The sequence below is a fragment of the Lissotriton vulgaris genome, chromosome 2_1 (genome assembly GCF_964263255.1).
Source record: "Lissotriton vulgaris chromosome 2_1, aLisVul1.2, whole genome shotgun sequence".
Taxonomy (NCBI): domain Eukaryota; kingdom Metazoa; phylum Chordata; class Amphibia; order Caudata; family Salamandridae; genus Lissotriton; species Lissotriton vulgaris.
In genome coordinates this window covers 1,961,523,140-1,961,547,086 of record NC_141687.1, presented here as the reverse complement: position 1 = coordinate 1,961,547,086, position 23,947 = coordinate 1,961,523,140, and the positions used below count along the sequence as shown (strand labels likewise).

The window sequence follows — 23,947 nt, the reverse complement described above, 5'->3', positions numbered from 1 at the left end:
TCTACGAGAGGGTGCTGACTCGTCCCTTGCAATCGGCAATGGCCGCTTACCTGAACCGGACGCTGCTTCTGCCGCTTGCGGCTTGTCTATTCCCGCCAACGGCGCGGTCACTTTAGCTGCATCTCTCTTCTCACGCAGCCCTTTTATCAGCGCCTGTGCCTCGGCAGCCGTGGCGCCCTCACTACTATCCCCCAACCATGCTGCTAGCTGTGCTGCCAGCTCGGGGGGCATGTCTTCATTGGATGTCGGGGTGACGACAACGGGGATTGGATTCCCCTCCATCGGTACTGGGGTCGGCGCCTCGAGCGGGGCAGAGGGAACCGGGACGTCTCCACCGGCTGGAACCCTTCTCGGCCTCTTAGGTCTCCCTCCAGCCGGCGCAGGGCCCGAACCCTCCTCCCCGTCTCGCTCCGCCAACCGTTTCTTTATGTCGGACATCTCTTTGAAAAGGGCCCGCACCATCTGGTCGGTCGTCATTCTCTTTGCGCCTTTCTTGGGCATCTCTCCGACGAAGTATCTAGAAGACAAAGAAAAAGATCAAAACGCTCAAAATTGGCTCTTCGTTCTGTCCCGAGCTCACGTGTAGCGAGGAGGTGCAGCTTCGGAGCACAAGAACAAGAGGACGTCTTCTGGTCTTGGATCCCTTTTATCCGTCTTCAGGGCGGGCGTAAACCCGCCCCTGCCTGTCCCGAGGGCGTGGCTGGCTGCGTCGGTGTCTAGGCCAGCCCACTCTAGGGCGGGAAAAGGCGCGCCCCGGCTACGCCACTACGGGCATACCAGCCGAGACGCGCCTCCCGCCAAAAAATGGCTTCCCGGGGGGATCGGGGTACTCCGCCATACGTTCGGGGGGACCGAGTGGTCGCCCCTTTCCATTAGAGGTAATGACCAGTCAAACAAGCCTCCACAATTTCCTTGAAAAAAAACTTCAGCTGTAAATCTAAATAATTAAAAATAAAACAGTTCCCATTACGAGAGTGCCCCTCCCCTTCCGTCAATAATCTGACCCATTTACAACACCCCAAAGACGTGATATTACGTTTACAGGTGGACAATTTAAAATGCAGTTGTTTCCTTTCAGGCATGAGGAATGAAAGCCACACTGCGCCTAACCCCACCCTAAAGCCATGCAGTACTAGGACCACAGCTTAGCTGACTGCAGAGGTTACCATCTAGGAGCTGCAGATATTTTGTTACAGTGACCCATCCCATCAGCTGAAGGCATCAGAGGCACAGCTGGGGCGGCAGTATCCCAAAGCGCAAATCAATTATTGCCTCCCATTATGGGGCCTCAATCGTATGGGATAAAAAATGCCCACTGGCCCCAGAAAAGAGATGCAGGCTCTCCAGGGAACGCGGAAACCCCTTGGAATGCAGAGTTTCTCCTTGGGAGATGTTCATGAAGTTGAGCTCCCTACGTGTCACCGAGCTTTTCCAATAAAAGTTATAAAACAAGCAACAATGTATGCATTGAAAACTAGCATCTGTATCATGAATAAATGGGTTATTGGCTTTGTGCATGTATCAGTGGGGCCCCCAGGACTGTAAACGTGACGGGCCCTGAAGGAAAGGGGTAATGGGCCTCGGGGCCTGGATCCCTGATCTGGAGTGGGAGCAGCTCGGGCCCACTGATCACAAGACCACGCGCCACAGAAGGCCGGAAGTCTCCCCAGCATGCAGCAGGCTCGGCAGGGCAGGGGTTTGAATGGTTAGGTATGTATAGGAACCTGTTATTGAAGTGTTGGACGTGAAACGTTCATGGAGGAGGCTTTAGAGTTTAGAGTAAGCATGGGCGGAAAATCCCTTCCGCTCGCGGATTTTGCGGATTTTCGGTAAATTCGCAATCCGCGAGATTCGCGAATTTCCCGCAAAATCCGCGAGCGGAACGGATTGGGTCAAAAGTTCAAGCTGACTTTTTGTAACTATTTTAGAATGGCGCCAGCAAGCTGCCAGAGCCTCTAAAATAGTTACAAAAGTCAGCTTCAACAGGAAGCACTAATAGATAAAGTAAAGCAGGTGCTAAAGTAGAAGCCCAAATTCAGTTACACAATCATTAATCACCCCAAACTTGGGGTGATTAATGACTGTGTAACTTAATTTGACCTTCAACTCAAGCACCTGCTTTACTTTATCTATTAGCGCTTCCTGTTGAAGCTGACTTATGGCTGAGGGCAGAAGGGCACAAAGTGGGACAGAGGGCATGAGTTAGGCAGAGGGCAGAAGGGCACAGAAACCAGTGGGGCAGAGGGCAAAAAGGTACAAACAAGAGTGGGGCAGAGGGCAGAAAGGCACAAAAACAAGTGGTACAGAGGGCAGAAGGGCATAAAAACAAGTGGTACAGAGGGCAGAAGGGCATAAAAAATGAGAGGGTGGCAGTGATGAACCAGGCAAAAAAAAAACGCGAACACGCAAAGCGCCCCGCGAACACGCAAAGTTCCCCGCGAACACGCAAAAATAAAAAATCTGCAAATTCGCACGAATTCGCGAATTTTGCGGATTGCGAATTCGCAAATCCGCAAATTCGCGGATCGCGAATTCGTAAAATTAGCCCATACTTAGTTTACAGCCTTCAGGGGTGGGCAGTGTTTAGGGGTGGGTGGGTGGATGGTAGAGGTTACTGTTAGAACCTTGTTTAGCGTTTTTACCGCATGCGGCGCCGGCGACTCTTACTGGGTTGCAGTGTTTCTGGGCTTTGCTTTCTTTCAATAAAACAGCCTTTTCCGCAAACCCAACGCACCAAGAGCGGTCCCTTCATCCCCCTGCAGCAGCTGGCGGTGGCGGAACTGAGAATCCGACACTGCCACTCACGGTGACGTTACCAAAGGAATGCAGAGACGACAGCGTGACATTTACAATACTATCCCATTAGCGCCGCTCCGTGTTTTTACAGTTTCAGAAACATTATCCTGCAGAGACCCGCTTCCTGCAGCGTGATGTATGACAAAACAGTGAGTCAGCAAACAAACTGTCTCCGCAGGGGGAGGGAAAGTGAAGTGAAAGAACGCGATGTGCACGTTGTAGGCACGCCATGAGCGTGCACATCGGCGTGTTCTGCGGCTCGTGCCCAATGCCGGCGCCTGCGGTCTTCTCCGCTGTGCTTGAGGAGTGCTGCATGGCCCTGGGAGAGGGTCACCAAAGCAACAAAAATAAGTGTCTCTGAGTGCATCTTTCAACCCCTCTGAAAAGTCAAATAACCCCCTTCTCTGCCGGGAGGCAGGATGAGATCTCTCTCTGCTGCCTGAGCAATGTCGGGTATGGAGTCACCTGTCACTATGCCGGCACCCACCATGCCTGGCCCAGCAGCTTCACCACCTTTGCCTCCCCCTCCGCCCCCACTTCTCCCGCCTCCAATGCCGCCTGTTCTCCCTGTGGGACCTCTAGACCAGGAGGACGTTTCGGGGCTCCCCGACTGGGCGCTGCCCATAGCCTTCATGAAAAAGAGACACAGCGAGAAGATCGAGGGCAGCCCAGGACTCGCTCAGAGCTGGAGGATGAAGGACCGGGTGAGTAATTCCAACCCTTAACGGAAATACACGTCCCATTCCTTCTTTAAAACCTAAGGCTGTTGGGGAATTAAGGACTTGGTGATTGACATCCACAGAGAACCCTCTTCATGTTACCCTCTCTGACAACCAACCAATAGCTCTTCCTCCATAGCTGCCAAGGTTTCAGTTTGAGATGTGTGACATTTTCATAATTTATGTGAGCTAGCAGAACCTGGAGCTCAATGCATGGCATGGAAAGTGAAGTAAAGAGTGTGGGTGTGGTGGGGAAGCTTGGATTCTTGTACCCCTAATAGCATGGGGTGGAGGGAAATGGAAACAAGAGCCCAGTGAAGTAATGGGGAGGAGGGGTGTGTGTGTGTGTGTGTGTGCGCGCGCGCATGGGTGTGTGTGTGTGTGCTTCCATGAGTGTGAATGTGGAGCAAGAGACTGAAGGACTGGGTTTTCTTAAGACCCAGCGGTGCCAGGGATAACACCTAAAACCTTCGTGGGTAACCTGTTCCGGCGTACAAATGACAGAGACACAGGACACTTCCTTCTGCGTCAAAGATTTGAGGTTTATTACTGCAGGGAACACAGAAGTCACAGGAAGTACAGCATGTGTAGGTTCGAGGAGTCTGATTCGACTTGCCTCTGTGGATCGCTCCTTTTTATACAGTTCTAATGCATTGAACATCATGGTACACAAAAGGTTACAACTCGGTTCCCATCGTAAAACCATAAGGGGTTACTTTCATGTATTCAAGGCCCGGAACATAAGTACAGAAACGTTTGGTGGTTCCCAACTGTAAAAACCCATCTTCCCACCATCAGTACATTCCAATCAACAATAAACAGATCGAGGAAGGGACAGAAACAGGTGCAAAGGAAGACAGAAACAGTGGGGAGGTCGGAAAGGGGGTAAAAGGGGTGGTATCGGGAAACACGAGCTGCAGGCATCAAAGGGGACGTGCCTAATGAATGCACAACTAAGACAATAGACCGGCACAGCAAGATGAGCCTCGAGCGGGGCCATCTGCCTTACAGTGCCGTTCCCCTCATCATAAAGACACCTTCAAAGGAAACGTGTCTTCCGCAAGAGTTTGGGAATCCCAGGGTCGCGAAGCGGACAGCGTCCGTTCGCTGGCTACTTGAGGGCAAGAGACAAAATGGATGCCGCATCTAAGATGGAACCCGTGGGCTCGGATGTAGAAACCCACGAAACAAACGAACGGTTTAGGCTAGCACAGCGAAAACACGTACACCCACTAAACTCGTCATTTGCGGTTCATAGATACCAGACTCGACCATATTCGTATGAGTCAAAAACACCACTTACGATCGTCACGGAACCTCAGACGCTCCTTTTGCCCTCATGTAGGCAAGCACTAGTCGGAATCATATTCGATATTCATCAGACCATCTAGATGTTGCTGCAACATGATTCTATCCATCAGAGCTCCTTTGGTAACAGGCGGCTGTCTTATACACGTCGTAGCACAGAGGCCACATAAGGCAGGGCCACACTGCACACAAAGGCAACACGTGAACAGAAATGCTACAACAACCCCGACGATTTTCAGAATTTTCCAACCCCAAGTCGACATCAGGCCCCAAAACCACCCAAGTAGCGTCCAATCCCCTACGTCCACGTGTATGGACTCAGAGATCTTATGCAACTTTGAGATGGCTTGATAGACAGTCGGAGCGTTATCTGGAATGAAAATACAGCAGCTCGAATGGATCACCTTACATACTCCACCTCGATCTGCTAAAACAACATCTAAAACCATACAGTTTTGTAACGTCATGAGCCTATCCGCCTGAAGTTCTGCTGTGATGTTACCAAGGGCACTGGCAGTGATATTAGCTGTCGATTCCACCACTCGGGTCAACTGTCTCAGGTTCCTACTATTAACCATAGGTCCCCAAAACGGAAAGAAACCCTTGAAAAAGTCTCCTGCCTCTTGACCGGCAGTGTCCTCTTCGCTAATCACGCCCCTCACAATTCGAGTCTTGTGGTAATCGGAGGCGACTGTAAAAGTCGGAGGCAACAAATTTGCAATATAACATGTGCCCGCAAAGTCAGAGGGCAACCAGGTATAGGCACGATCATGACAGACAAAGTACGTACCCTTGGCAGTCAGAAACACAGGGGAAGAGAGCATCGGTAAGACGTACGTCTCGGAGCAAGCACTCTCTCCAAGATGAGCTCTTGGTCTTCGGCCACGACCTTTTAGACAGAAATTACCAAGGTGGGGTACGATCCATATTGGAGACGAGCTTCTAAGCTGTCTTTCACCCACGAGCGCACTATACTCAGCCTCACTCAGATCCCTATAGGCTCGCACCTCCTCCTCTGGGATGAGCGACGGCTCATAGATATCCCTATCTAAATCAGCGATCGCTATAGCCAAAGGCTTGTGGTACAGACCGGGACCAAAGTGCGGAGGACGTGGCTCTCGATTGGGGTAGGAATCTAGTGCACTTCGAAACATTGTTTGGAATGCTCGAGCTGAACCCTGGGAACAATAAGGAAGGACCAAGTACGGAATTCCCTTATCGGTGGTATGTGGCATCAATCCACACACCCAACAATTGGTAGTGTTAACCACCAACTGATGTTGATGAAGGAGCTGAATAAAGGAATTATTCATGAATTCCGCACGTCTGGCCTGCTCGTGTTGGGGTAAGATGTGGAAGGAATGAGGAGAAACAGTGGAGGTAGTTTTAGGTTCAGGAGAAGGGGTAGGTGAGGCAGAAGGCAAGAACGTCAAAATTAGATAATACACCCCACCCACCAATAGCGAAGAAACAGTTAAGAACAAGAAGAACACTTGAATCATGAAACATTTAGTGCGAGTAATTTGCTGCAACTTGAATCTTTGGGCCTGAGCTTTTTCCAAATCCACCAGCTTAGAGAACGGCATCCTCTAAAACCGTCCGCAACGTTTCTTGACGCACTTCGTTCTGTGTAGCAGTAGTTAATCCCCAGGAGTTCCCAGGAACCGACGTCCTTCGACCTAGTGTCAAGACCTACTAACCAGAAGGAAGTACACGCGCGGCCCTACGGTTCACCCGGATGTAAGGTAATTTATTTACAAATATACACAAAATCTCCTAGCTGTGGAAGCAAAGAACGTATATGGAAACAAACTCACAATATTTACAAAAACCAAAATTATACGAGTGTGTTCAGACTGAATGGTGTCACTGGGGTAATGTGGATGTCAAGGGAGAAAGCAAAAACTTTTTATTTGTCCTTAGTATTGGATCTCAGGAAGTATCGGCTTCTCCCAGGACGTGTCTGTTCATCAAACAACTGATCCGATGGTGGGACAGAGTTCTGCTGGTCAGTCAATTGTTCAGATCTTGAGTTTTTAGGTGGCAATTGTTCAACAATGTCGTCCTGCTGCGCTGAGGGTTCTCCAACAAGCTGAGCGTCACTAAAAGGGACGAAGGTCTGTGCAGTTTCCGTTTCAGACGAAGCAATGCCCTTCCTCACCCACGAGTCTGCCGGCAAAGGTATGGGTACCTTTTTAGTATGGGTGGCGTGCACCCAGTGTTTACGACCTTCCAAACGAACAGCAGTCCTCGTGGCGAGAAGAACTTGGTAGGGTCCAGTGAAGCGGGGCTCAAGGTTTCGCTTGCGTCCGAAGTTCCGCGTCACCACCCAATCTCCAGGCTGGAGCTGGTGGCCTGGACCCTCCATCTGCGTCAGCAGTGCTTCAAAGACCTGTTGGTGAATTAACCTCAGTTTAGCAGTCAGATCATGCAGATAATCGATCAACATTGGATACTCAAGATCAGAGAACACACTCGGTCTAGGAACCCCCCAAACATTCGCAGGGCGGCCGAACACAATCTCGTAGGGACTAAGCCCTACTCGGGAGTGTACAGTCGCCCTAGTAGACAGAAGGGCTAGAGGTAAGGCGTCAGGCCACGAGAGACCAGTCGTAGCCTGAACCTTCGCCAGCTTCAATTTAAGGGTGCCATTATACCCTTCAACCAAACCTGCTGACTGAGGATGATTGGCGCTGTGGAATTTCTGGGTAATTCCAAGGCCCTTACACACACTCTTCATCACACTCCCCACAAACTCACTTCCGTTATCAGACCATACAATTCGTGGCATTCCATACCGAGGAAAGTATTCTTTCAGCAGGATTTTCGCAGTGGACAAAGCGGTATTATCTTTGAGAGGATAGGCCTCGATCCATCGGGAGAATGCGCAAACCACAACTAAAACGTATTTCAGGTTATTGCATCGCTCCATATGGATGAAGTCTAGCTGGATCACTTCAAAGGGACATGAAGGGGGAGCAAAATGGCCAGGAGGTGTAGGAGTTCCCTTTCCAGGATTGTACATCATACATATCATACAATTCTTCACCAATCTCTCAGCACACTTCGTGATACCATCATTCTTCCATACAGGAGACAACAATTTACAAATACCTTTTGCGCTAATATTGTTGCAGGAGCACGTTTAAACCGGAAGCTGCGGCCACCAAGAGAGAAACCGAAAAGGTCTCTACTTTCCTCAGCAATCGGAATGCTGAAGAAAGCATTCTTCAGATCGATCACTGAGAACCAAGATGCAGAGGCTGGAATCAGAGTCAGTAGGGCCGTGATGTCAGGCACCACAGGAAACTGAGGAATCACAATTTTATTCACCTCCCGTAAATCGATAACAAAACGATAAACAGGTGGTTTTGATGGATCTGTGCGCTTCAAAATGGGCAGTACAGGGCTATTGCACACGTTTCCCCGAGTCTCCTCGATAACATCTTTTTCAATCAAATCGTAGATGATTGCTAACAACGCTCGTTCACCATCAAGGGAGATACGATACTGGGGAATACGTGGCAGTCGCACATTAGATTTTAAGTGAACAAAATAGGGGGAGATGTCAAGCAGGCCCACGTCATTGGGACCTGCTGCCCACAAAGATGCAGGAAGAGAACTCAATTCCGGTGGAAGCTTATTGATGGATAAGTACATAGGAGAGACAACTCTCTCACCTAACGTAAGCTTTACTCCCGCAGGAGAACAATACAAAGTCGCATACAGACGTTTTAGCAAATCCAGGTCCAAAAGATTTTCACCACAACCAGTAGTCAAAATCAAAGGAGCTTTCAGCTCACGAGGCCCAATCGTAAGAGGCAAAGGGCATGAAACCGGATTGCTAACAGGGGCGCCAGAGAATCCAACGGAAACATTTGTTAAGCCAGACAAAGGTGCGCCAGGGAGTTTCGAATGCATGATGGAACTTTTCGCTGCACCAGTGTCCAACAGAAAAGGATCAACGACACCTGAGGTGGCAACTGCGACGTAAGGCCCTCTCTGATCAACCGGAACTGATACTACTCCCTCTCCTTGTCTATGGCTGTCCTAGTAATTACCGTCGTCAGCATCCTGATCGACGTAATAATCATCCACATTGTACTGAGCAGATCGCCCTTGCGACCACCCGCGCTGATCGAAACAATTATTAGAGTCAGAAGTATTAGTGGAACGATCGTTTTGAGCACCGCGACCTCTACCACGTGATGCCTGCTGAGAACCACCACGACCTCCTCTAGACGAATTACCACTATTACGCTCACCCAGAACTGGACAATCAAATTTCAAATGACCCTCTCCCCTACAATAGGCACATTGATTGTACCCTAACGAAGATCTCTGCGAAGAGGAATCATTTCGCGATTGTGACCTATTCGACTGGGATTGTGATCTGTTCCGTTGTTGGGAATCATTCTGATTTGAACGCGGAGGATACGCCTGCTGCAACAACACTTTAGTTTTGAGCTCTTTCGTCTTCTTATCAGCGCGATAATTCTCCTCTTTCTCCCTATTCTCATAATATTGGGCCGTGGCCAATATTTGAGCGGAAGTGGAAACAGCCCACGCACTTTCTGAATTACGCAATTTGTTGCTTAAGTCAGGTAGCAGATTTGAGACAAACTTATCCACAAACAATCGCTGACCTCCTTCAGTACCCATATCTTGACCACTATGGTCAATGAATGCCTCCTCAAATCTCGTAAAGAAATCAGAGACACTCTCATCCTTCTTTTGCTTGCAAGCGGACAGTTTGTCCCAATTCACCTTCATGGCGGGCATAAGCGTTTTCATCAGAGCAATAATTCTCTGAGGCAAAGCCGTAATTAATTGATCAGGCTTGGCCCCACCGACTTGCAAAGCGTCAGCAGCCCGCAATGCATTCCAATCACCGCCTAGTTCTCCTGCATGATCTTCCTGACGAATCTTTGCCCATACCGGTTGCGGTACGACATTGCCAAACAGCATATCGATATCAGCAAGATTCATTATTGTAGCATCCACGAGCTGCGATAATTCTTTATAATACCCTGCAGGATTTTTGCGAGGGTCAGGTAAAGATTGCTTTACCTGCAAAACTTCCGATCGTTTCCATGGAAGATGTATCCACACTCTCTGGAAATGTGGCGGAACAATAGGAACAGCCTGTGCATCACCAGGCACCCACACTGGTGGAACTTCGCGCATGGGATACTGACCAGGCGCTGCACATGGTCCTTCGATGTCCTCTACAAACAATGCCCGAGGCATTATAGAAGGACGGAAAGACAACAACTGCTCGACAGCACGTCGAACATTGGTGCCCACCAACATTCCGCTCGAAAACTGGAGCTGAAGATCAGTCAAGGCAGTCAAAACCTCATCAGATGCATCAGCCGATATTTGGTCACGTAGAACTTTACACATTTCATCAAAAACAAACCTTTGTGTCGGCATGTTGAATTGGCAAAACGTATCTAACACCACACGTGGAGGATTTCTAATGGGGTGTTTCATCCAACCCATCGCCATATTATACAGTGCGTCACGTTCCCGACTACCGGGAAGCTGACTACGTCTTTGAGGACCGTCCGAACCAGCGGACTCAAGAATAGGTCCGAGGGAATTGAAAAAGTTAGCAGCAACAGAGGGGGTACGACGTCGAACAGATGGAGAAGAAGAGTAACACAACGGGTTAACAAGAGAAGTATCAGAAGCAGAAGAGACAGCAGGAGTAACCAGAACAGCAGGAGCAGCGGGAGCAGCGGGAGCTGGAGTATTGGGAAGTACAAGTGGAGGAGCAGTAGGGACGGAAGCAGGTAGAGGAGCAGGAGCAGGTTGAGGGACAGGTTGTGGAACAGGAGCAGGAGGAACAGGGGCAGGAGGAACCACCGGAGCCATAGTGCCCTGTGCGTACGGAGGTGGCGACTTTAAGAGATAGGACAACAAGGGGTCCTCTACTGATTCCTCCTTCTTATCCGGACCCGTTGGTAAAGCGGGGTAACACTTGTCTGCAGACATACGCTGCAATCTATCGAAAACTTCCTTTTCTTTTTCCTCCTTATCTCGCTGAAACTGCTCTGCATTTCTTACCGTGGTAACAACTCCTTCTCTCTTATTGCGTTTAATCTGTCTGATTTCTCTCTGATTGGCTTCTTTACGCCACAACCGAAAGGAATCAAACATGGCCGGCCTTGATTTTCTCTGAAACAATTTGGCTTCTAGATTGTCTAGAATCGGAGTCTCAAAACTACCATGAGGTGGCCAACTAAGGACACCATCCTTTTTAGTATAGCGGATCCAACACTCATTGAAGGTAATCGGACCTAACCCGTGTTTGCTAAATAGCTCTTAAGTTGGAGTTCCAACCGGAGGTATCGGACATGAGTCCTCCAGTCGGGAATCCACACCACAACGTCTAAAACAACTGAACAAAGTACTACGGCCAGGCATCTTTCACGCTAACCAAGTTACACAAACTTCAAGGGTTATAGGATTAACAATGTCCCTGCAAAGAGCAAAAACCCTCGGTTTTTGGCGACTGCAGACGTCAAATATCACAACAAAGAACCAAATACTAAGAACCACAAATGCAATGGAACCATGCAACAACTAAGCACCCACAACTAAGGACTCTGGGAGCGACCCACAAATACTTAACTCAAAGATCGATGGCGTCACCAGGCAGGCCCGTCAATCGTCTCGCTGTACCAAGGTCTACCCCAGGCGCCAAAACAGGTCTACAGTCAGGGCAGCAGTCCGTCGCAGCCGTCAGGAGGCGGGGATCTTCGTGGAAAAGTCGTCGGGCCACTTGTTTCGACAACAGGATCGATGAAGCGGGGTGCACCTTCCCTTGGAGATTTCACACGAAGTTCCTCACGATCGTCGGGCTTGGACCGGTACCACTGATGCAGCCCCACGTTGGGCGCCAACTGAAGGACTGGGTTTTCTTAAGACCCAGCGTTGCCAGGGATAACACCTAAAACCTTCGTGGGTAACCTGTTCCGGCGTACAAATGACAGAGACACGGGACACTTCCTTCGGCGTCAAAGATTCGAGGTTTATTACTGCAGGGAACACAGAAGTCACAGGAAGTACAGCATGTGTAGGTTCGAGGAGTCTGATTCGACTTACCTCTGTGGGTCGCTCCTTTTTATACAGTTCTAACGCATTGAACATCATGGTACACAAAAGGTTACAACTCGGTTCCCATCGTAAAACCATAAGGGGTTACTTTCATGTATTCAAGGCCCGGAACATAAGTGCAGAAACGTTTGGTGGTTCCCAACTGTAAAAACCCATCTTCCCACCATCAGTACATTCCAATCAACAATAAACAGATCGAGGAAGGGACAGAAACAGGTGCAAAGGAAGACAGAAACAGTGGGGAGATCAGAAAGGGTGTAAAAGGGGTGGTATCGGGAAACACGAGCTGCAGGCATCAAAGGGGACGTGCCTAATGAATGCACAACTAAGACAATAGACCGGCTCGGCAAGATGAGCCTCGAGCGGGGCCATCTGCCTTACAGTGCCGTTCCCCTCATCATAAAGACACCTTCAAAGGAAACGTGTCTTCCGCAAGAGTTTGGGAATCCCAGGGTCTCAAAGTGGACAGCGTCCGTTCGCTGGCTACTTGAGGGCAAGAGACAAAATGGATGCCGCATCTAAGATGGAACCCGTGGGCTCGGATGTAGAAACCCACGAAACAAACGAACGGTTTAGGCTAGCACAGCGAAAACACGTACACCCACTAAACTCGTCATTTGCGGTTCATAGATACCAGACTCGACCATATTCGTATGAGTCAAAAACACCACTTACGATCGTCACAGAACCTCAAGATGTGCACGGCGCCGGGCTGGACGTGCACGTCCACACACCAGAATCGCAGCGCGTGCCCCGGTCTGTCTCCCTTGAGAGGCAACTCCACGACAATAGGTCTCGAGAGCGAGACCTAAAAAGGAAGACATGCCCCCTTAAATGCCAATATGTGGTACATAAAATGCTAATTAATTAAGGAAGAGAAAACATGGCCATATGATATACATCAATGTGAGATATAGTTACTTGAAGGAGGTCAACATCCTCACCATAAACATAACTTATTGAGAACCCTCTCTCACTTCTGCTGATTAAACTAACCATCTGCAATAAAGTACTTGCTCAACTGGTTTCTGCTCCCTGAAATGAATTATGTACCTTTAGCAAATCACTGCAGTGTGTCTTATGTCTCTTTGCTCGTGCTGCAATAAGAGTAAATTCACAAATCAGTTTTCATGGTGTGCTATGGATTACCAGGCAACTTTAAAACAGAAAATTCCAATGGGAAGATGCATGCTATTGCTTTGGGACTCACCTGGACGTCTGAACACCACACATCTTTCCATGCTAGGTCTTGCAGGTGCTTAACAATAAGAAATCAGGCTAACACTGCTGAGAATTTGGTTCACAACAAATCATCATAGATGTGATTGACCCTGATGTTGCACTATTTCCTATAGACTTCACTTCACCTGCAAAAATTGTTATTGAAAATGGCCAGGTGGATACAGTGGCTTCGAGCAGCTTATAGTCCATGACACTATAGATTGTACTTTACTTAAGAGAACAAAAGGCAATTGTGCTTGTTGCCATTTTTTAATGATTCATGTCGTACTACTTGATTTAACAACAATTAATGTAGAACTCAGTGTACTTTTGGGTTTGGGTTTAACCTACAATATCAGCGGCACTGTCATCTAAACAATACCTATTTGTTTTTACCCCTCTGCCTTTTACAGAAGGATCTGATATTATTCAATGATGTCTACACAGCAATGGGGTTTGATGCACTGGCAACTTCTCATCCTCTCTCTTCCAAAGCGGCAGAAATCAATACTCCAGCTGAGGTCAGGCAACTATTTGATGCCATTTCCTACAGCAAGGTAACGTACATTCTTTTCTCTCCCATTTTGAAACGTTTCATCTATATACTTTGTATTTTGGAATTTTACTTTTCCAGCAGCAGTCATGTGCTAATAGCTTAAATTTCAAAATACAGAGGGTATTTTATTGATGGGAAAGATCATTTTTGATGAGACACATTTTAGTTTTTTTAATTTTTGATTTTTATCTTAGTTAAACTGAGCCAGTTTTATTGAAATGTTTTTATTTATCAAAACATGCATAAACTATAACATAAGTACCTTCTTGTACTACTAGCCTGTATTAATAGCCGTGAAAGCAAGGACATACTGCTGTGTTCTGATCTTGGAGAAATAAGTTAATATTATCACACTTACATCTTTCATATCAAATTAGATCCCTCACATAAAACCACACTCCATTTGACCCCCCCAACTTTTTCTGTCAAATAAATAGAGATGCTGTCTGTGTCCTGCAATGCCCATTGTAATTTTCCCTATGTTTGCCAATCAGTGCATGTTGTGGGTCTCATTTTCCTTTGCACACCTTAGTACTTAAACATGTTCTGCTTTTATGTCACATTGTACCTTCACATGGAACCTGTATGTTTTTGAGTTCTATTGAAGGACTGGGTTCTTTAAGACCCAGCGGTGCCAGGGCACAACACCTGAAACCTTCGTGGGTAACCTGCTCCGGCGTACGAATCACAGAGACACGGGACACTTCCTTAGGCGTCAAAGATTCAAGGTTTATTTGCTGCAGGGAACACAGAAGTCACGACAAGTACACAACGTGCAACTTGGGGAGACTGCTTCAAATTGGTTCTGTGGATCGCTCCTTTTATACAGTTTTTACCCATAGGATAACATGGCACACAAAAGTTTACAACCCGGTTCTCACCATTATCCCCCAGAGGGGTCGCTTTGGTCACTTTGAAACACATGAGGTCCGGAACATAAGTGCGGAAACATTTGGCGGTTCCCAACTGTAAAAACCCATCTTCCCACCATTAACGAATTCCAATCAGCAGTAAAACAGATCGAAATAGGAACAAGGACAGGTGTAGAGGAAGACGGAGACAGTGGGGAGATCGGAAAGGGTGTAAAAGGGGAGGTGTCGGGAAACACGAGATACAGGCATCAAAGAGACGTGCCTAATGAGATGCACGGCTGAGACAATAAGTCCGTGCGGCAAGATGAGCCTCGAGCGGCGCCATCTGCCTTACAGTAGCATCCCCCTCGTCATAAAGACACTCACAAAGAACATGTGTCTTCCGCAAATATCTTGGGAGTCCCAGGGTCGCGAAGCGGACAACGTCCGTTCGCTGGCTACTTGAGGGCAAGAGACAAAATGGATGCCGTATCTAAGATGGAACCCGTGGGTACAGATGAAAAACCCACATAACAAACGAACGGTTTAAGTTAGCACAGCGAAACTGCGCACACTTACTAAACTCATCATTTGCGGTTCATAGATACCAAACTCGACTATATTCGTGTGAGTCAAAAAAAAACACCACTTACAATTGTCACGGAACCTCAGACGCTCCTTTTGCCCTCATGTAGGCAAGCACTAGTCGGAATCATATTCGATATTCATCAAACCATCGAGATGTTGCTGTAGCATAGCTCTGTCCAACCGAGTCCCCTTGGTAACAGGTGGTTGTCTTATACACGTTGTAGCACAGAGGCCACATAAGGCAGGACCACACTGCACACAAAGGCAACACGTGAACAGGAACACCACAACGACTCCGATGATCATCAGAATCTTCCAACCCCAAGTCGACATCAGGCCCCAAAACCATCCAAGTAGCGTCCAATCCCCTACATCCACGTGTATGGATTCGGAGATCTTATGCAACCTCGAGATGGCTTGATAGACAGTAGGAGCATTATCTGGAATGAAAATGCAGCAGCTCGAATGGATCACCTTACATACCCCACCTCGATCTGCTAAGATGACATCTAAAACCATACGGTTTTGTAACGTCATAAGTCTCTCCGCCTGAAGTTCTGTGGTGATATTACCAAGGGCACTGGCAGTAATATTAGCTGGCGATTCTACCACTCGAGTCAACTGTCTCAGGTTCCTACTATTAACCATAGGTCCCCAAAACGGGAGGAAACCCTTGAAAAAGTCTCCTGCCTCTTGACCGGCAGTATCCTCTTCGCTAATTACGCCTCGCACAACTCTAGTCTTATGATAATCGGCATCTACGGTAAACGTCGGAGGCAACAGATTTGCAATGAAACATGAGCCCATGAAGTCAGCGGGCAACCATGTGTATGCACGATCATAACAGATAAAGTATGTACCCTTGGCAGCCAGAAACACAGGGGACGAGAACATCGGCAGAATGTAATTTTCAGTGCAAGCACTTGCTCCAAGTCGGGCTTGCGATCTTCGGCCACGACCCATGAGACAAAAATTACCAGTGTGGGGTACGACCCATATCGGAGGCGAGCTTTTAAGCTGCTTTTCGCTAGTGAACGCACTATATTCACCTCTACTTAGGACCCTGTAGGCCTGTATCTCTTCTTCAGGAATAAGCGAAGGATCATAGATGTCACTATCTAAATCCTCTATTGCTATCGACAAAGGTTTTTGATACGAGGTAGGACCAGAGTAGGGGGAACGTGGTTCTCGAATGGGGTGGAAACCCAGTGCGCTTTGAAACATTGTTTGAAATGCTCGAGCTGACCCTTGGGAACTATACGGTAACACCAGATATGGAATTCCCTTATCCGTAGTATGTGGCATCAACCCACACACCCAACAATTAGTAGTGTTAACCACTAACTGATGCTGATGAAGGAGCTGAATAAAGGAATTGTTGCGGAATTCTACACGTCTAGCCTGCTCGTGTTCGGGTAACATATGAAAGGAATGAGGAGAAACAGTAGAGGTAAGATTAGGGTCAGGAGTAGGAGTAGGTGTAGCAGGTAAGAAGTAAGACATCGTGTAATACACCCCACCCGCCAATAATGCAGAAGCAGTCAAAAACAATACAAACAGTTGGAATATAAAACATTTGGTACGACTGAGTTGCTGCAGCTTGAATCGATGAACCTGAGCTCCCTCCAAATCATTCAGCTTCGAGAATGCCATTCCCTACGACCGTCCGCAACGTTTCTTGACGCACTTCGTTCTGTGTAGCAATAGTCAATCCCTAGGAGTTCCCAGGAACCGACGGCCTTTAACCTAGCGTCAAGAACTACTATCCAGAAGGAAGTACGCGCGCGGCCCTACGGCCTTCAATGCACAATATGTATGTATGCAAAAACAAAGTCTCTCAGCTGTGGAAGCAAAAAGTACAAGGAATGAAGCTCAATATATATGTACAAAAATAATTACAGTAATACGAAAGTTCAAAACTGATCACGGAAAACGGGGTAATGCAATCGTCAATACAGCAAAGCAGGATCTTTTATTTGTCCTTAGTGCGAGATCGCAAAAAGTATCGGGTTTTCCCAGGACGTGTCTGCTCGTCAAACAAAGGATCCGTTGAAGAGACAGCGTCCTGCTGATCAGTTGAGTGTTCTGGTCTTGAGTCTTTTGATGCTAATTGTTCAACAGTGTCTTTCTGCTGCGCTGAGGATTCTCCAACAAGCTGTGCGTCGCTAAAAGGCACAAACGCCGGCAATGTTTCTGTTTCAGATGATGCAATGCCTCTCCTTACCCACGGGTCTGCCGGCAAAGGAATGGGGACTCTTTTGGTGTGCGTGGCATGCACCCAATTCTTACGTCCCTCGAGACGAACAGCAGTCCTCGTGGCCAGGAGCACTTGATAGGGTCCGGTAAACCTCGGGTCCAGGTTATTCTTGCGTGAAAAGTTTCTCGTCACCACCCAATCTCCGGGCTGGAGCTGGTGGCCTGGACCCTCCGTCTGCGTCGGCAATGCGTCGTAAACCTGTTGGTGAATTAACCTCAGTTTAGCAGTCAAGTCATATAGATAATCGATCAACATTGGGTACTCAAGATCAGAAAACATTCCTGGCCTAGGAACCCCCCACACATTCGCAGGACGGCCGAACACTATTTCATAGGGACTAAGCCCTACTCGGGAGTGTACAGTCGCCCTAGTTGACAGTAATGCCAAAGGTAAAGCGTCAGGCCATGAAAGACCAGTCGTAGCCTGAATCTTCGCTAACTTTAGTTTAAGGGTGCCGTTGTACCCTTCAACCAATCCAGCTGACTGGGGATGATTGGCGCTGTGGAATTTCTGATTAATTCCAAGGCCCTTACACACACTCTTCATCACACTTCCAACAAACTCACTTCCGTTATCTGACCACACGACTCTAGGCATTCCATACCGAGGAAAATATTCCTTCAGTAGGATTTTCGCAGTAGACAAAGCAGTATTGTCTTTGAGGGGATAGGCCTCGACCCATCGGGTAGAATGCGCAAACCACAACTAAAACGTATTTCAGGTTATTGCATCGCTCCATATGGATGAAGTCCAATTGAATCACCTCAAAGGGACATGAAGGAGGAGCAAAACTGCCAGGAGGAGTTGGGGTTCCTTTGCCAGGATTGTACATTATACACACCATACAATTCTTCACCAGACGTTCAGCACATTTCGTAATGCCATCATTCTTCCACACAGGAGACAGCAACTTGCAAATACCTTTCGCGCTAATATGTGCTAACCCATGCGCCATTGTCACAACGGCCAGCACATACGCATCCGGCAACATCCATCTTTTCTGATCAGTCAAATCAATCCAACAACCTTTCGCATCCAACTTTCCCGTACTTTCTTTCCACTTCATCTTTTCAGTCTCGGTGGCCTCATTCTGAATTGCTTTCACACTCTCGATAGTGTCCACACACATACTCGATTCTGTAGGCCACCTAACCGAACTCGTCACATACATTCGAGTGCTAAGGTTCCGGGCAGTCTCCTTAGCAGTCTCATCCGCAAACGCATTACCACGACCAACATCATCCGTCACCTTACGATGCGCACTACATTTAACAATCGCAACTTGCGTAGGCAGCGTCAACGCATCCAAAAGATCATTCACAAGCTGGCCATGCTGAATCTTCGTACCATGCGACGTCAAGAAACCTCTCTCTCTCCACAATCGTCCAAAACTGTGAGCGACGCCAAACGCGTATTGGCTGTCGGTAAACACATTCACTCGTTTCCCTTTCGCTAACACACACGCTCTAGTAAGAGCAATCAGCTCCGCAGCTTGGGCAGAATTCTGATTCAACCTTGCAGTCTCAACAACAGTATTCAACGTTACAACAGCATAAGCAGTAGTCACATCGCCATTCGGCAACTTAAAACATGACCCATCCACATACAAGGTACCATCCGGATCTTCCAATGGGGTGTTTTTAAGGTCCACTCGACCTTTTGTTTCCTCTTCAGTCCTCAAGTAGCAATAATGTTCTGCTACTTCATCTGACTCTGTGCTAATTGGTAACAAAGTTGCCGGGTTCAGAACGTTACAACGTTTTATTTGAATGTGGCTTGCCAAGAGCGTCAACTCGTACCCAGACAACCTCGCACTCGTCAAGTGCTGAGTTTTCGGTCGATTCAAAAGAGTATCGACTGCATGCGGAACCATCACCGTAAGCATATTATCCATGACCAATCCTGCTGATTGTCGGATGGAGACCGCAGCTGCCGCTGTTGCTCGTAAACAACTCGGCAATGCTCTAGCTACTGGGTCCAAGGTCGAGGAAAAATATGCACATGGACGCTGTTTACCACCAAAAGGTTGCGTTAAGACACTCAAAGCACAACCTTCCCTCTCGTGAACATATAACGTAAACGGCTTACTGTAGTCAGGGGTACCTAACACAGGAGCCGAACACAATGAATCACGCAGTTCAGAAAAACTTCTCTGACATTCTTCCGTCCATGGTAAAGGAGTTGAAACATCCTTGCACGTAAGAGCCACCAATGGTTTCGCTAGCAATGAAAAATTAGGAATCCATTGCCTGCAGTACGACGTGATACCTAGAAAGGCACGCACATCTCTTTGGGTTTTTGGCACAGCCATTCGCGCAATTGCTGCAATTCTCTCTGGGGTCAACCTCCTTCCCTCCTTTGACAATAAGTGACCTAGATAGGTTACTTCTTGACAACAATATTGGAGTTTAGAAGGGGACACCTTATGATTCAACTCGCAGAGATGTTGCAGCAACGACACCGTAGCAATTTTGCAAATGTCCTGAGTATCAGCAGCCACCAATAAGTCGTCGACGTATTGGATCAAGGCCGCACCGACCGGCAACCTAAACGCATCCAGTTGACCCTTCAAGGCTTGACTGTAAATAGATGGACTTTCACAGTAGCCCTGAGGAGCGCGTTTGAACCGGAAGCTACGTCCACCGAGAGAGAAACCGAAAAGGTCCCTGCTCTCCTCGGCAATCGGGATGCTGAAAAACGCATTTTTCAAGTCAATCACCGAAAACCACGATGCAGAAGCTGGAATCAGAGTCAGTAGCGCCGTGATGTCAGGCACAACAGGGAATTGAGGAACCACAATTTTATTCACCTCCCGTAAATCGATAACAAAACGATAAACAGGCGGTTTTGAGGGATCAGTACGTTTAAGAATGGGCAGCACAGGGCTGTTGCACACGTTTCCCCGAGTCTCCTCAATAACATCTTTCTCAATCAGATCATAGATGATCGCTAACAGTGCTCGCTCACCATCAAGGGAGATACGATATTGGGGAATACGTGGCAGTCGCACATTAGATTTCAACTGAACAACATAAGGGGAGATATCAAGTAGGCCCACGTCATTTGGACCCGTTGCCCACAAAGACGCAGGAAGAGAACTTAATTCCGGTGGAAGCTTATCGAGGGACAAATACATAGGAGAGACAACCCTCTCTCCTAACGTAAGCTTTACACCCGCAGGAGAACAATACAAAGTTGCGTACAAACGTTTAAGCAAATCCAGGCCCAAAAGATTTTCACCACAACCCGTAGTCAAAATCAACGGAGCTTCTAGCTCTCGTGGCCCAATTTTAAGGGGCAAAGGGTGCGAAACTGGATTGCTAACGGGGGCGCCAGGGAATCCAACGGAAACATTTGTTAAGCCAGACAAAGGTGCGCCAGGGAGTTTCGAATGCATGATAGAACTTTTCGCTGCACCAGTGTCCAACAGAAAAGGCTCAACGACGCCCGATGTAGCAACTGCGAGGTAAGGCCCTCTCTGATCAACCGGAACTGATACCACTCCCTCTCCTTGTCTTTGGCTGTCCTAGTAATTACTGTCGTCAGTCCCCAGATCGACGTAATAATCGTCTACATTGTACTGCGCAGATCGTCCTTGCGATGATCCACGTTGATCGAAACAATTATTAGAATTAGACGAGTTATCTGAGCGATCATTCTGAGCACCACGACCTCTACCACGTGATGCCTGCTGTGAAGCACCACGACCTCCTCTAGACGAGTTACCATTGTTACGTTCACTCAAAACAGGGCAATTGAATTTAATGTGTCCCTCCTGTCTACAATAAGCACATTGATTGTACCCTAACGAGGATCTCTGGGAAGAGGAGTGATTACGATTTTGAGATCTATTCGATTGTGGCTGTGATCTATTCTGTTGCGAATTATTCTGATTCGACCGTGGAGGATACGCTTGTTGCAACAACACTTTAGTTTTGAGCTCTTTCGTCTTTTTATCAGCACGGTTGTTCTCTTCTTTCTCCCTATTCTCATAGTATTGTGCCGTAGCCAATATCTGAGCCGAAGTAGAAACGGCCCATGCACTTTCCGAATTCTTTAATTTATTGCTCAAATCGGGCAATAAGTTTGAAACAAATTTATCCACAAACAATCTCTGACCACCCTCGGTACCCATATCCTGTCCACTATGGTCAATGAATGCTTCCTCGAACCTCGTAAAGAAGTCGGAAACACTCTCGTCCTTCTTTTGCTTACAAGCTGACAATTTGTCCCAATTTACCCTCATAGCTGGCATAAGCGTTTTCATTAATGTTATGATTCGTTGAGGAAGAGCAGTAATCAACTGGTCGGGTTTAGTAGCAACCACTTGTCCGGCATCTGCCGCTACAATGGCAGCCCAATCACCGCCTAATTCAGTCGGATGATTTTCCTGCCGAATCTTAGCCCATACCGGTTGCGGCACGACATTGCCGAACAACATATCGATATCGGCAAGATTCATTACCGTAGCATCTACGAGCTGCGATAATGCCTTATAATACCCTGTAGGATTTTTGCGTGGATCAGGCAAAGATTGCTTCACCTGCAGCACTTCCGAGCGTTTCCATGGGAGATGTATCCACACTTTCTGGAAATGCGCCAATACCGGGGGTTGAGCATTAGGATCAGCTGGTATCCAAACCGGCGGAACTTCACGCATAGGATATTGGCCAGACTCGTCTGGTTGTTTTTCAATATCCTCAACGAACAATGCATGAGGGATGGGAGCGGGACGAAAAGATAGCAACCGCTCAACAGCACGTCGAACGTTGGTATCCACTATCAGTCCATTTGCGAACTGAAGCTGAAGATCAGACAGGGCGGTCAGCACCACGTCAGGCGCATCGGCCGCTATTTGATCATAAATGAACTTGCACATTTCATTAAACACATATCTCTGGGTTGGTATATTGAATTGACAAAATGTATCGAGGACAACACGGGGTGGACACCTAAGAGGGTTTACCATCCAACCCATCGCCATATTATATAACGCAACGCGTTCTCTGTTTCCAGGAAGCTGACTACGTCTCTGAGGACCATCGGAACCAGCGGACCCATGAACAGGTCCGAGCGAATGAAAGAAGCTAGCCGCAAGAGGAGAATTGCGACTACGAACAGAGGGAGAAGTATACGATACAGGACTAACAAGAGAAGGAGTAGAAACAGTGGCAACAGCAGGGGTTAACAAAACAGGAGCAGTAGCAGGAGCAGTAGCGGGAGCAGGAGTATGTGGAAGTGGAGGAGCAGTAGGGATAGCAACAGGCAAAGGAGCAGGAACAGTCGGAAGAACGGGTGCAGGTTGAGGAACAGGCGGAGGAGGAATAGGCGGAAGAATAGGTACGGCAGGGACTACAGGAGCTGCGGTACCCTGTACGTACGGAGGTGGCGACTTCATAAGATAAGACATTAAAGGATCCTCAACTGACTCATCCTTCGTTTCCGACTCCGTAGGCAAAGCGGGGTAACATTTATCTACAGTCATACGCTGTAATCGGTCAAACACTTCCTTATCCTTAACCTCCTTATCACGCTGAAATTGCTCTGCTTTCTTCACTATGGTAGCAACATTATCTCGCTGATTACGTTTAGTCTGTCTGATTTCTTTCTGTCGGGCTTCTTTGCGCCACAACCGAAAGGCATCAAACATGGCCGGCCTTGACTTTCTTTCGAACAATTTAATCTCTAGATTATCTAAGATCGGGGCCTCGAAGCTACCATGAGGTGGCCAACGAAGGTCGCCGTCCTTTTTCGTGTATTTAATCCAGTAATCGTTAAAGGTAATTGGGCCTAGCCCATGTTTACTATAGAGCTCATAAGTGGGAGTTCCAACCGGAGGTATCGGACACGAGTCCTCCAGTCGGGAATCCGTACCACAAGGTCTGAAACAACTAAACAAAGTACTGCGACCAGGCATCTTGCACACTAGCCGAGTTTCACAAACTTCAAGGGTTACGGGATTTACCAAGTCCCAGCAAAGAACAAACCCCTCGGTTTTTGGCGGCTGCAGTTGTCAAACAACACAACAAAGTACGCTAGCAAAGTGTCACAGACAAAAACACTCACACAGCGTTAACAACAAAAAACACTCGCTAAAGTGTCAACAACCAAGAACTCTGGGAGCGACCCACAAATACTTAACTCAAAGATCGATGGCGTCACCAGGAAGGCCCGTCAATCGTCTCGCTATACCAAGGTCTACGCCAGGCGCCAAAACAGGTCTACAGTCAGGGCAGCAGTCCGTCGCAGCCGTCCGGAGGCGGGAATCTTCGCGGGAAAAGTCTTCGGGCCACTTATTTCGACAACAGGATCGATGAAGCGGAGTGCACCTTCCCTCGGAGATTTCACACGAAGTTCCTCACGATCGTCGGGCTTGGACCGGTACCACTGATGCAGCCCCACGTTGGGCGCCAACTGAAGGACTGGGTTCTTTAAGACCCAGCGGTGCCAGGGCACAACACCTGAAACCTTCGTGGGTAACCTGCTCCGGCGTACGAATCACAGAGACACGGGACACTTCCTTAGG

General features: G+C 47.9%; 1 protein-coding gene across 1 annotated transcript in view; it reads left to right on the top strand.

Annotated features, from left to right (window-relative positions):
* LOC147733562 (aminopeptidase N-like) overlaps nt 1–23,947 on the top strand; it is a 474,314-nt gene that overhangs the window by 185,691 nt on the left and 264,676 nt on the right. Inside the window, exon 7 of the mRNA XM_086958149.1 lies at nt 13,583–13,726. Coding sequence (XP_086814275.1) covers nt 13,583–13,726 — 144 coding nt within the window. The remainder of the gene's footprint in view (nt 1–13,582; nt 13,727–23,947) is intronic.